This window comes from Perna viridis, chromosome 10, assembly GCF_037379345.1.
Source record: "Perna viridis isolate PV_CMFRI_1.1 ecotype Kerala chromosome 10, ASM3737934v1, whole genome shotgun sequence".
NCBI classification, from domain to species: Eukaryota; Metazoa; Mollusca; class Bivalvia; order Mytilida; family Mytilidae; genus Perna; species Perna viridis.
Genome location: NC_142454.1, coordinates 14,468,011 through 14,482,671, shown reverse-complemented (window position 1 = coordinate 14,482,671; position 14,661 = coordinate 14,468,011). Strand labels below are relative to the sequence as shown.

Here is a 14,661-nt window from a genome sequence, read left to right as displayed (position 1 = left end):
TTTTTTTTTTGTGGGGAAGGATAATTTGCAAAAAGTGTTTACTTAGCTCAATTACAATTTTGTTTGTTATTTTTATTTTTTTTTAAATTTCACAAGTATTTGACGATGTTCTTGTCTGCCACTGCCATTATTAATAAAGTAATTTTAATAAAAGAAGTTCAGTGGTGGATCAAGAGGGGACTGGGTTGGAATCCCCATTTTCCGATGGAAAACAAAATCAACTTTATTTCTATTTCAAATTTGGGCAAAAATTAGCAAATAATAACCAGGAACCCCCATTTCTGGAATTTTGGAAAACAAAATCTCCGCATCGTAGTTAAATTGGGCGTCAAATAGGTCTTTATTCCTTTAAAGTACATCGTGACCCTAATTAATTTACCCGGGTATCTCAAAAAATCTTAAGTGTTTTGACAAAATATAAATCGATTTTATGACAATATTTATATATTTATGTTGAAATGTTTTTAGACATACATTCGACATCTTAATTGGTATATTTAAACCTACGGCATTTACAAGATTCCAGTCGTGTATGCAATTGTATTTATGATTAACTTTTTTCTAAAAAATTATTACTATTGTCAAACACATAACTAAATTTCTAAGTGTTTGTCGAAATTTTAATGAGTTGAGTATTTAAAAATTATTTGCTTTGCGTTGATTTTTTTTCTATTTCATCGTCCCATTTATCATGCCTTGGGAAATTGACATAAAGATATAGTACAAGCGTTCTTAAAACTACATTCAGTACGTAGTGTACTCTGGTCAAGAGTTGAATATTAATTGCGAACTTTTTTTCGCTCCTTTACATGTACAAAAACACGAATCATAAAGATATTGCAAATTTCTATTTGTAGTACACTCGTTACAGGGAGTAACCTCTCATCAGCAGCAGTGGAACCTAATACATTCGGATTCTAACAATAAACTGTTTACAAAAAAATGCTTAAAACGAAAAAAATATCGAAATAGGCAAAACCAAGTATCGAGAAATTCTACCATGAGTCAAAAAGGGAATGAAGCCTCTGTGTTTTTCAATTTTGTGATACTGCAAATATCGGTAAATAATCTATGATAAAGTTCGGGTCGGAAAAGTCTGACTTCTGGGTTGGTGAATACCCCACCAGTGGCATCGCCCATACTTTCTTAATTACATGAATACGAAAAAATACCAATCATATTAATATTTAAAATTGTTGAAAAGTGTGAAGGAGATACTTTGATCAGTTTGACATAGCCATCTTTACCATGAAGACGAAATTGTTTCTGACGAAGATAACATGAGGAATGGCACGATAAATACTCCTTTTTCTCTTTCCTTGGTATTTTTTTTTTTTTTTTTTTTTTGGTTAAAAGAATTTTCCCTTTTTCAAATTTAAACTTGACTTAATATTTAGAATGGCTTTGAAGCTCATGGTTAATACATATGTATTCTTTTCATTTTTGATCAGTATTTGGGTTTTGTTTTTATTAGCTGTCTCTTTACTTGCAAAATGATTCAACTTTGCTTCCCTTGATTTCATCCGTAAATTACCAAGTGACCAAACATTTCTTCATTCAGATGGATTTTTAAAAAAGAGAAAATGGAAAACTAAACAATATAAGTGATGTACAGTGAGTTTACAGCAGACATCCATTTCAGTTTGGTACTTTCATGCTCGACATTAATTGGTGTATCAAAATAGCATGTACTCGTCCCGGTGACTTGATGACTTCTAATCAGTGTAGCCGAAAAAAATGGCAGAAAATTACTTACAAGCAACAGTCAGACTTATACCTGCACAAGCAATTACTTTTATTGGGGTTTATTCAACATAAGTTTATGTCATGGCGAAAAAATAGAAAATGTACAGTACTAAAGTAACAACAAAGAGAACCTTACTCAAAATTTGAAATTATAAATACAAGTAATTTAACAAAGAAGTAAAAGTGGGAAATAATAGATTCACAAGTTGCACTTGTCAAGTTGGAAACAATGTTAGAAGTAAAGGTGCAAAAAATAATTTATGAATGACACAATTTCATTTTAAGATTTATTAAAAGCATTTGAGTAAAATCAATTTAATATAAGCATATACCTGATGGAGTAATAATGATGATGTGTAAGTAAAGCACTGAAACAGATGTATCGCTATCGAACATTAGTCACTTCTATTACACAGTTCATTTCACATGTTATTTTACTATTTTGAATTCGTTTGACCACAAAGAAGACCACTGGTTAAAGTCTGACACTGGCTGAATTTTCCTTGGGTATTTTTTAATTCTTGGCGAAATAGTGTTCAGGTCTCCACTGCCTCTTACAGTATCCAAAATGTCCATCGCGCTTTGAAGTCTTTGTGAGAGAATTATCTTCCTTTCACGGGGAACCGCCAACTTTCCACCAACCACCGGGAAACTATGAGGTCTAGTTAGAGAATTAGAGCTTTTCGATAACTTCTCGTCTTTGGTAGTCATTTTACTGGAACGAAGAATATCTATTTTTTCTGACGAAACACTTTTCTCCAACCTGCATAAACTATCATCAGCGTGCTGAAAACCCTCTGTAATTTCTGTCTCATTATTATCTTTCCCTTCACTGACCTTTGACATGTTACTTGAGTTTTCATTATCGTTAAGATCTACGGATCCTCTTGTCGGTGTTTTATTCCTCCGTAAAAATAATTTACTCGCTGGAAATTGTTTGCATATTTGCTCATACACAGCATCTTCGTAACCCTTCATCATGGCGAATTGCGCGGCAGGGGAAAGAGACGACGAGAAACGAGGTTCCGACGGTAACAATTTCACTGTAGTAATCACATCCTCTCTGTCATCGGCTCCAAAAGCTCGTTTTATTTTCAACAGATTTTTTACTTTGCCTCCAAGTTTGTGAAAATTTTTCATTCCTTCTATTCTTGGAGATGAACTATTTGAACTACATGTAGATAATTGTCGTTTTGTTATAAGTGGAAGCTTAACTTTGTCCGAAGTCATTGTCATTTCTTCAATTTCTAAGCTTTTTGCGCTCCCATAGTCTTAATGAACAAATCAGAACTGAGTCAGAAATGTAAATATACGTGTTTTATCAATTCCATCCAACCACGAGGTAATTATTTGTTTTCTAATTGGATCTACAATTCATATCGCCAATTGATAGAAAATGAAGCGAAATAAATTTTAAGATTACTTTCTACCAATATTTATGGTGAAGCATTTAAACCATTTTAAACATAATTACTTATTTGGTTTAAATATCATAAACTGTATCCGTGAGAAATTGTTTTCATTGAAATCATTCAAATCCCTGTAAACAATTCCGCTGACTATATTTTTTCTCTTTCTTCAAAAATAACAACCTTTAATTGGGAAAAGAAAGTTCAAGTGCAGGTTATTGCTCACTGATATTCTACGTGTCATAATCACAACAAAAAATAACACAAAAACCTTACCACCAGTCCCGCTATAAGAAATAGTTTTTGACAATTCATTTAATTTTAACTGAACACCACCCTGAGTAGAGAATTAAACAAGTCAAGTCTCCCCACTTTCTCACTCTCTCTATTATTAATTAAGATTACTAAACGGTTAAACATTGTACACACATAGTTTATCCTCATATAGATTAATATAAATATAGTCGAGGCATATTTGTTTTGCCCCCCCCTTTTTTGACCCTGCTTTTAGAATAAAGCCCGAATAAAAATTACCTGAAATATTTTAATACTTATAAGGTAGCACATTGCCTTCAAACTGTGCAATATTGATCATTTGACATGACGTAATCGATATTATTTTGCACATACTGTACTGTCAAAATTTGCAGCTTTTTTCCAAGTACGTTTATCCTGTTCAAAAATTGGACTGCATGATTATTGTGTCACCATGTAATCCACCCTAATCTCTTATGCTTTGTGCATAATTGTAATGAAAACAATTATAAATTAACAAATTAATGCCTGTCTTGACATAAAAGTGATGTACGGATATGGTTTAAAACTGAGGGAAAAGCGTGAATGCACCGATCATTTTCACCCCTTCGATCCAAATTTGTATATCGAGGTTTTCGTCAAGTACAGTTTCTGTCTTTATGCTACAACTAAAATATGTTTATTAGCCGGAGGACGGAGCGGAAGCAACGTCCCATAAACGTTGTTGTTCCAAAATGTGTGCATTGTTTAACTCAAAATAGCAATATTCAGTATGTTACACACATACACATATTGCCTGAAGTAGAGGGTGAATACGCCGAAGTAACACACGAGGAAGATATCTCACCCGAGACATAGTCGAGGGTGATATATTGTTTGAGTGTGTTACTCGGTGTATCACCCTCTGCTGTAGACAATAAGTGTAATATGATCATTTTAATACATCACATTCTTATGCATATGTGCTTAACCTTTAAGAAACCAAAGCGTAATTGTTGCAACACCTCATATATAGCGAATGTCTAACTGGAATGAAATTTACAAGTATTTTAACATTTAAATAAATCAAAAATAGTGAAAAAAATACAAAAATGAGCTCTTCCACTATTCATTTTTCTTATTAAAATAATCTAAAATAAAAACGGAAAGGGTGCGCATATGGACAATGAAGGCTTCCTGGTCAAGAGGGAGATATATCGTGATGAGGGTGATATATCGTGGTGATAATTATATCGTAACTACCAATATGAAGCAAGAAAGGAATAGACCAAAATAACACATAATGCTTATGAGCTATTTTGGTCTATGTGACAGTGTATGGCTCCAAAGTTATACCTGGAATGTAGTCCCGAGAACCTGGATAAGCTCAAAATCACTCCGTAGGAAGTGACGTGTTTTCGTCAGAAATGACGTATTATTGTTTGAACTATTATAGCTACGTCCCTCATAGGCTCAAAAGAATAATGAATAAGTGAACATCAGCCACGTTTAAAAGGTAAAAAGAAACTGCATACAAATAAAATATGAATGAAACGTAAAAGATATAAAGAATATGGGTCCAAATTTTCGGCCTTGCGGCCATCGTCAGGGGCACAAAGTATTGGAAAGAAAACTGACAACTGCGCACACCATACAGACAATTTTAAGATGCTCTTCAAAACTGATCTTGATCATTGTGTAGATGCTTTAAGTTCAAGATAAAAAATTATAAAAAAAAAAACTGTAAGTGAGCTGACCAAAAGCAATTGAAAACCGTGTCATGGAGACTAATGCGGTGTTTGACATTCATTCCACAGGATTGGGTAGTCCCAAGAAAGCTGGTGATATTTTGTTCGAGGAACTTTCGTTGTTTTTTCGGCTGTACATGTTTCCAAAAGAACATTTACTTTATTATTCTTTATTTATATCACTACACTGCATTCTGACGGTTCAAATGGAATGGTCGCAATATAAAGTAATAATTAATTGTAGTGGCAAATCAAGGGGGTGCAAGGGCATGGCACCCCTTATTTTTATTGGAAATGTGGCCATTTTAATGTTTAAAAATTGACAAAACAAATGAAAAATAATGGCCTAGCTCCCTCTCTTTTCTGAGGATCCCGGCTGGCACCCTCCTTTTCAAAGTGTCTGGATCTGCCCCTCAATTGATGTGGAACAAAGCACTGTTTAGGTACATGTTTACTTCTAAGAATCATCCAAATAAAGAAGCAGGCGATGTCGAAAATTTTTGTCAACTTCCTCAACAACGTTGAATCTTTATAGAGATGCCACAAATTTAGTATATAAATGACAATTCGAGTTGTGTCTTAGGTTATGAAAGAGTACTTCCCTTATTATTTAACTACATATCCGTGTACAACCAGTCATATTTTCTCCATTTTCTCAACAATCCACATTGCTATTACTAATTGGACATACTTGATACAGTATCACTAATTAGAAAGTTGACACAAAAAATTACTTATCGCCATCTGTATGATTCTTATGGCACATGTTGATTCTTGCGTTTTTATCAATAACAATCTACATCATATATCTTGAATATACATTGTAAAATAGGTTTTCATGTAATTCCCCTTGATTTTTATTTCCTTAAAAAGACTGTGCTTTTTTTTCAAATTTATGAAAATTAATAAAAAAAACCATTTTATTGAACATCAATAGCAAACATCCTTTGTTTAACATTTCTGTGAGTGTGTGTGTGTGTGTTTGTTGTTATTGTTGTTGATTTCGGGGAGGGGTACATATTTTTGTACGGTTTGATATACATGTAGTGTCCCTTAGGTGCAGTCTAGTCAAAATGATTTCTTTTCGATTGCAATTTTTGTAATTCTACTTTTTTGATTTCAGGTATCAACCGGCGGCTTTCACATGAGCCAGCATATACGAAGAATGTGAAAGTCACTGTAGTCAATTTCAGAAACAAACATGACAAAAATAAAACGACTTTGGACACTTGATAGATCGATCGATTGATTGATTGATTGATTGATTGATTGATTGATTATGGTTTAAAGTTCTATGGCAGATATTTCATGCACGATTTGATTCTGCTGTGTACTATCATATACAGCATATACTACTCCGACACGTTGAGCCGGAATTTTGTTGTGTGCTATCTTCCAGAAGCAACAGACCGCAGGTAGGCATACCACCACAATAGGACACATAATTCCTACTCCGAGCCCAGTCAGTTTTAAAGTCTTTGGTGTGACTCGGCCAGACTCTAGGTGATCTTTGGGAACGTGAACAGGATACTGTAGTTGAAAGGTGTTTTGTTAATAAGAATTTTATCTGTTATAATATGTTACTTGTTCTACTAAAGTATGCAGAAACTAGTCAATACATGTAGGATAAGGTGAAATTAAGGGGTGTTTCATTCTATATATTGGGGAATATTAGACTAGTCAATACATGTAGGATCAGGTGAAATTAAGGGGTGTTTTATTCTATATATTGGGGAATATTTAACAATCAGCGTCCAAACAGTGATAGGAAAGGTGTAGCGTCAGATTAACACTGTGCTGTACTGGCTATCAACTACCTCGGCTTGAATAATATTGATGTTAAAATTGAGAAAGACATTTAAAGCAAATCATATGTAAAAATGTTTTGACAAAATCATGTAATTGCGACTAATCATAAATCGAATCATTCAGGTCAGTCCGTGCATTAAAAAAGACATTTAAAGGATCAAAATAATAAAGTATTGATAGCTGTTTCGGCTGTTTGTGTCATCGAACTTTTGCTAAGTATTGACATATTTACGCCCTTCCAAGGTTATGTGATATACTGTACCTGACAATGATCACTACTTAACAAAATTTTATAGTAGAGGGTAGATATTAAAATGGGTCTTTTGAATCTTCGTACTTGTTTTCCCAAGTGAGGATTTACAAAAGCACATATATTTAGGAAATAAATTTTTTAAGGACAAAAATCTAAAAAAAAAAAAACAAAAAAAGCAAAAAAATAAAAGAAACAAAAACGCCGAGTTTTACTATAAAAATCGAGGATTTTCGTGAGAATTTTGAATTTACAAGTATTCGTATGTCCCACATACGCTTCCATTGAGATATTCCGCTATAAGAAAGTGTGACTATTGTTGAAATGGAGAGTTTATTGTACACCTTATTATCTTTTATAAATAAAGAGAAGGATAGTAGCTTATCGTTAGTGAATAAAAGAAATGCCTTCTAACTGTATCATATGCCAATCGATTTGTGGCTGGATCTTTTGAATCACTGACGTTCATTTTCCTTTCACTGTCGCTATTTAGCACTTTCAACTTGACGTTGATCATACCTAATATTTCTAGTAGACAGATTTTCCTGGTTTCTAGTTCCTAGATGACCTGAGCATATTTCAGAATCATAGGTCACTGAACTTGATTTCGAGATAATTGAGCCTTAATACAGGCAGTTTTTTACATTTTATGTGGAATCCGAAGGAAATTATCACTTCTTCGTGTACTACTTAAAAATAGTGCATGTAGGTAAAGGTCTTGCATATTTACATAAATAATAATTAATATAAAATATTTCATATTTCAAAAAGAAAGTTGAGGGCGACCGAACTCAATTTCTTGTAATAGTAAACAATTTTTAACATCATTTAACCACTAATAGCTTTGCAAGTGCTCCGTTTATCTGCCGTAACATTCTAATATGACGTGCTTCAAAGGTGTTTATACCACAGCCGTGGTAAAACGGTGATAAACATATGACCAATTTCATAAATATATGACGGTCTTACTACTGACGTCATAGATATGTTTTACCCAGTTTTCCCAACGTCAGTAGAGGTTTGGCTAGCCATTGGTAAGAGTAATCAAGGAAACCAAGGTTATAACGGAAATCAAAAGAATGTAATCCAGGGACAAAGACCAGACATGCAAAACAGACATACACAACAAAGAACATAAAGTAACTAAAATCATACATACAAAGTAACAAAAGTAAATGAGCAACTCGGAGTCCACTAAAAACTGGGAGCATGGACCAGGTGCACCGGTAGGGTAAGCGTCCTCTGCTTTTCTAGAAACACCCACCGAGTTGCTCATAAAAGTCAAGTCCGGGGTAGACAAACGAGGAAAGGGAAACTAATATCCGTTGAACAAATCAGTTTTCATGGTGCTGATGGATACACCATAACGATCCACGAGTTTATGATGACGACCATAAAACGTTTGCTGTGATACTTCTGTAGTGATGACTTCAATCTTGTAGCAACATAACCCTGTTCCAGAAGCCTATTTATTTGAGTTCTAGCGCGATACAAAAAGTCTGCGTGGTTTCGGCAAGCTCTGGCATAACGTACGAGTTGTGATATGAAAACTCCATACGCAGGGGCCGAAGGGATGTTGCCACAGATGAAAGGAAAGTTGACAATTCTGAATGAAAAGTCATCACGTTTGTCGTAAAGTTTTGTCAATAGTTTTCCTCTATCATCGATTTCTAAGTGTAGGTCAAGATATGAGGTTGACTTCACAGTGTCTGTAATATCCTTTATCTCAAGTTCTTTTGGGTAGATGCGATGTATCAAATCCCCGAAATTAGGATTGTTTAAAGATAATACGTCATCCATATAGCGGAAACCGAGATTGAATGATCTAACCAAACGATACTCTTTCTTTCTGATCAGATCAGCTATAAAGTCAGCCTCATAAGAGTGAAGGAATAGGTCAGCAAGTAAAGGAGCACAATTTGTTCCCATTGGAATACCGACCGGTTGTTGAAAAACACGTCCACAACACTGGACAAATAAATTAAAAATTCCATTTTGCATTTTGTAAACATCTTCCTCTGTATATTTAGAAGTGATTTGGAATTATTTCTTACAAAGTATGAGGAATCTCTACCAAGACCTATATATTTGTATCTAGGTGTACCATCCTTTTTGGAAAAAACAACGATGTATAATGTTTTTAAGTCGGGATTTTACTGGTAAAGCAGTAATAAACTAGAGTCTGTGAATTATTTCTTAATTTTTCCTTTTATTGTAAATCCCTTAAAAGTTTACTTTTCCTCCCAAAGGCGCTCCTTACATTTTCATCTCATTGAAATTCACCTCACAGTTTCTCTTATTGAAGTTCACCTTACATTTTCCTATCTTCGGCGTTCCTCTTACATTTTTATCTCATTGAAATTCACCTTACAGTTCTCTTATTGAAGTTCACCCTACATTTTCATGTCTTTTGCGGTTCCCTTACATTTTTCTCTTATTGGTGTTCCCCCTCACATTTCGTAACATCTGATGCTTCGATAAGTCATTGTCATACAAAGTTGTAAACTCTCCGATCTAAAATTATACCCATTTTTGACAAACACGGCATTATCGTAAAAAGCCCTATTATAATACTGCTGTCATTTTAATTTACATATTTTATTGATATGGGTTGATATGCATCCTATACAACACAATTTTTTTTCTTCTGTCATCTTTAAAGTCTTTTACGGTCGCTTTAACTGCTACATTAACTTTAGTAGTATACTTTAGAGATCTTTGATGTTTTACTACTATATCCAATATGTTTGATGGTTCAATTTGGACGTAATAATACATTTGTTTGTTTGATGTTTTATTATTTATTTCTTGCTTAAAATATGTACATAATTATATATATTTCATGGCTTGTTTTTTTAACGTCATGGTTACGTATTTATTCATTGTTTGTTCTGTTTTTGGTGCTTCATGTGTTTTGATATTCTTATTCATTTTCATATTTGATTTTATTTTGCGTTACTTTTAATGTCACCATGTCCACTTTTTTCTGAAATTAACTGTAATTATGACTCATTTAAAAAGGAGCTTTAATTCTGTGTGGATTCTTAACAACATCTGAAGATCCCTGGAGAATGTCAATTCCATATTGTTCTCGAAATAATTTTTCAAAATGTTACATCATTCCATACAAACATTAAAAAAGAGATTAACCTATATTAAATACTTTGTTTTCGCAAACATTGGAACATAGAAATGTAAATGTACATATTAACGTGTAGAATTTGATAGAAAGAGTAACCAAGGGAACCAAAATTCTATCGGAAATCAGAAGAATGTAATTTAGGGACAAAGACCAGACATAGAAAACAGACACACACAACATAGAACATAATTTAATTAAAATAATACAAAGTAACAAAATTAAATGAACAACTCGAGCTCCACTAAAAATTATTAGTATGGACCAGGTGCACAGGGAGAGTAAGCGTTATACCTTTTTCATTAAAGAAAAACCGATTTATTTCAAACAGTCCTCGGATGAAAAGAAAATGACTGTTTTACGTTGATACATAAGTGTAATGTTTATTATATGCAAAAATTGTTTTTCAAATGGGTATAGACTATAAACCTGTTACTACACATGATTTTGACATAACAACGGACATTGTTCACACAAATATGACAACATCTTTTGATTTACCATAATTTTATACTAGTAGTTGCCTTCAGCAAAATACTTGAGGCGGAGTACATATAACAATCCCTTAAGAACTATGCAATAGTATCTTCTTCACATAGCTGTCAACCTTTCTAAATATGGTATAGAGTTAATCTCAATATTTATATATTTTAAGAATGGTCCCCTGTTAAATCACAAATATGCTTGACAATGTACAATATCACATAGTTCACGTTTGGCATAATAAATTCTTTGACCACTTTGGGTTTATAAACATGGTTTAGCCCTTTAACATCAATGCATACTTATTCAAAGAAATCTGCTTTGTCCTCGTCATTATATTGCTGTAGTCTTAAAAATAAACGAAATAGCAAGATCTGCATCAAACGCTATGAATATGCACTCCTATCGCCAATTATGAATACGGAAGTTTGATTTTAATTTTGGGTTCCGAATGTTCGTTGTTCATTACCTTGTTACTGTTGATTTTATTATGAGGTCTTTATTTCCCTGGATAAAATTTGTGTAAAGGGATTGATTGACCAAGGACATATCAAGGGCAATTAAGTTATTACAATTAAATCCTGCCGGTAAACACCGTACCCTTGTTGTGCGTAATGACAATTGATAATACATGTATTAACTTTCATTATTTAAACACTTCTCTGTCTAAGAATCAGGCAAAATTTGTATAAGGTGTGGCACATGAATTAAAAAAAAAACAGAGATTGTATTACATTATCAAAGTATTTGACATCATAACCTCATGAAATAACCATAAAAAGTGTTTGTAAAGCTTGCCTTGTTAAGATATTGATAGGTCAAACTTATTTTAAATGCACTTAGGGAAAATGGCGGGAATATTTTTCTGCACCTTTTCCCTATATAAGCATCACACATGATTCAGGATATTTGTAAATAGCTTTTCGGTTGTTTTCTAGATGTATAGATTATATTCAAGGAACAAAGATCAAATTGAAAGAAAAAAAATTATGTGCCACCCATGGTCTGATTTTTACGCAGAAATGGTGCTTAAAACCTCAACTTAATATTGACACTGTGTCATTTGTGACTGAGTACATACTTATTAGTCACAAATAACAATGACGAGCTGGCAATGGACAATTACTTATTTATTTAGATCTCATATGTATCATATGATTGAGTATATATCATTTAATTCTATTCAAATAAACAATCCAAGGCCAAAATCCTGTATCAAAATAAACACGATGACATTTAAAAAATCACAAGCACTGGAGAGTAATTTGAATGGTCGCTATTTTATTTCTGTCAATAATACAGATTTATTCTGATACTTCAATCATTATCCCTAAACATAAATTCCAAATAAAGGAGGAACAAGCCCGAAATGGTGAACAACGTACGTCCTTAATGTAGTATATCTTCCACAAACCGTGCATCCTTTTGTTGTAATATTATTGTAATGTACGTTGTCTAATTTTGTTTATGTTAAGAATTTTAGGCTGTATAAAATTATTTTTTATTTTTATCTGTATACTTTTTTTAAATATCACTTTTCTGACTAACTGTATACTTTCATACCTGTGCGGTACTTAGACCTTCAATATTTTAAGATATGGCTTAAAGAGCCTGTTTTATTTTATTAGCCGTTATTGTTTTATATTCGAAGAAAGTTTTCAATTCTTACTTACTGTAAAATTATCAATTATCGCAGTTGCTGATTTTCATGGATTCTGTCAAATGAATTAGTAGTTGTATTTCATCTGTTAATCTATTGGTACTTCCATTTAATACATATCACTCGGTTTGAATTTTATTCAGTTGATCAGTGTGTGTGTGTGTGTGTGTGTGTGTCACGGGGGTGTGGGTGGGTGTTGTGTGGCCTCCTCCGTGGTAGTGAAGGCCCTGTCAATATCTCATGGTCAGATGTATCAAGGTTTTGTTATGTGTATGTTGTCTTATTAGAATTTGCAAGCATCCATATTTAGCTTTGTAGCCATTTGAAATAACATATTTTCTGAACTAATCACTAGGAAACTAACATTTATTTATTAACCACGAAACTTTTGCAAACTCGCAGAATATAACGACTTAAGGAATTAAAACCTCATTAAGGATAGTAATCCAATTACATAGCACAGTAGGTAAAAATGTCACGTCGTTGTGGAGTTATTCAATTCTCGATAGCTTGATCTGTACAAATATTGAAAGAATGTTGATAGATGCCGACTATCTATGGAAACAAGACATATATACTGACTTGTCAATAGATATATTAACATTTAATTTTCTGATGGAAATTGTTTATTGCTACTACATTTGTTTTTATTTATGTTGATATTCAACAAAGCCTTCTTGATATTTTTTTGTAAATATTGCCTAATTATTATGCTTTGTTCGATATTACTTAACCCACCATTTCGTTTGAAGTGACTGTACCAAGACAGTCCATTGTGTTACCAGCCATTCTTGTGGTGTAATATCTATTTTGCCTGATTTACTTTGGACTTGAATTGATTATGAATTGGATTAGTGTTCGTTAATTTTGTTGTTACCCTTACTTATGCAAAGGTTTTACCAAGAAAATCTTTAATACCATTATCGTCCACGATTCTCCATTAATTTATTGTTGTTTTTTTTCCGTTTTTTTGTTTTTGTTTTTCTGTTTGTTTTGCTGTTGTTTTGTTTTTTGTACCTAATTTGTCTTGTCAGTACGTGCAGTATAATACATCAACGTGAGACGTTACTTGTAGAAACATATGTATAGCATTGCAGTTATCATATGAATAGTATTTTTGAATTTATATCTTAACTCGTGTCAATATCAATTTGGGTAAATGATTGATTGTTGGGGTTTTACGTCCGAGCAACAATATTTCAGCTATATTCAGACGATGAACATGAAATGAAAAATGGGATGGGACACAAGGATAATAGGGTCGACAAATTTTGATTGCCACAAGATAAATGGAAGAGATGGGTAGGGTTGGGCAATTTAGCCTCCTGTGGCGGAGCGCAAAGATTCCTACTCCTATCGAATGCCACAGCAGGGTTCTTTAACGTGCGAGGAACGTGGCATCTTTCCCAACACGGTGCACCACTATGGTTTGCGGTCAGGTTTTCAATATTATAGCATGATAACCCCAGCATGTAACACGCCAGGGGTACCCCATTCAACCACCTGGGACACACATTCCAGTTGCTCTGTGGGCAGAGCGCCTAGCCCCGGCTAGGTGTCTGAGCACAATTTAGTCGCCTTTTACGACAAACTTAGCGCTGCTGCAGGCCTATTCTTTTTACATCCGGACCTGCACGGTGCAGTTTGGGTAAAGGTAATCCTGCTATTATTATTTTCCATAAGCTATTGAGAACCTAACATTTCTAAACGGTTTTATATGAATTTTATGGACACTCGACTAAATTAAACTAGCTGAGGATAATAACTGGCTTGAAGGCATTAAAAGGTAAATATCATAAGAATTACTATGTAATTTTGTTGTAATAAATAACATTGAGAGGTAGATTGTTGTGTTACTTAAATAGCAAGTATTTCATGCATTCAGCAAGCAGAGACTGATAAGTCGGACATTGCTTGCTAAGTGTTTTAGTGCGTTTATTTTATACACTAGGTCACAAAATGATGTGTCATTCCATTCAAGAGTTATGTTTACCTCTATTATAGACAATCCACACTTTCTCTTTTGTGTGACGCGACTTAAGTAAAACTCCTCCGGGGAACGAACACCAAATCTCGAATTCCTTCTATATTCACAAGACCTAAAAGCAGCTATGAAACAAATATTGTATTTCCTTAGAACTGTATAATATTCTTTTCTTTGATTTATGCAGTTAAATGCTTAG

The 14,661-nt window shown here is 33.5% G+C and overlaps 1 protein-coding gene across 1 annotated transcript; it reads right to left on the bottom strand.

The window, feature by feature from the left end:
• Positions 1 to 1,682: 1,682 nt before the first annotated feature.
• Positions 1,683 to 3,178, bottom strand: LOC148604651 (uncharacterized). Its single transcript, XM_088550688.1, has one exon. The coding sequence runs from the start codon at positions 2,980 to 2,982 to the stop codon at positions 2,176 to 2,178; it is 807 nt and encodes a 268-aa protein (XP_088406814.1). The 5' UTR covers positions 2,983 to 3,178; the 3' UTR covers positions 1,683 to 2,175.
• Between the last annotated feature and the right edge of the window lie 11,483 nt (positions 3,179 to 14,661).

Bases quoted from the DNA above. Each gene is read 5' to 3' on its own strand.
- LOC148604651 (XM_088550688.1), bottom strand. From the start codon at position 2,982: ATGACAATGACTTCGGACAAAGTTAAGCTTCCACTTATAACAAAACGA.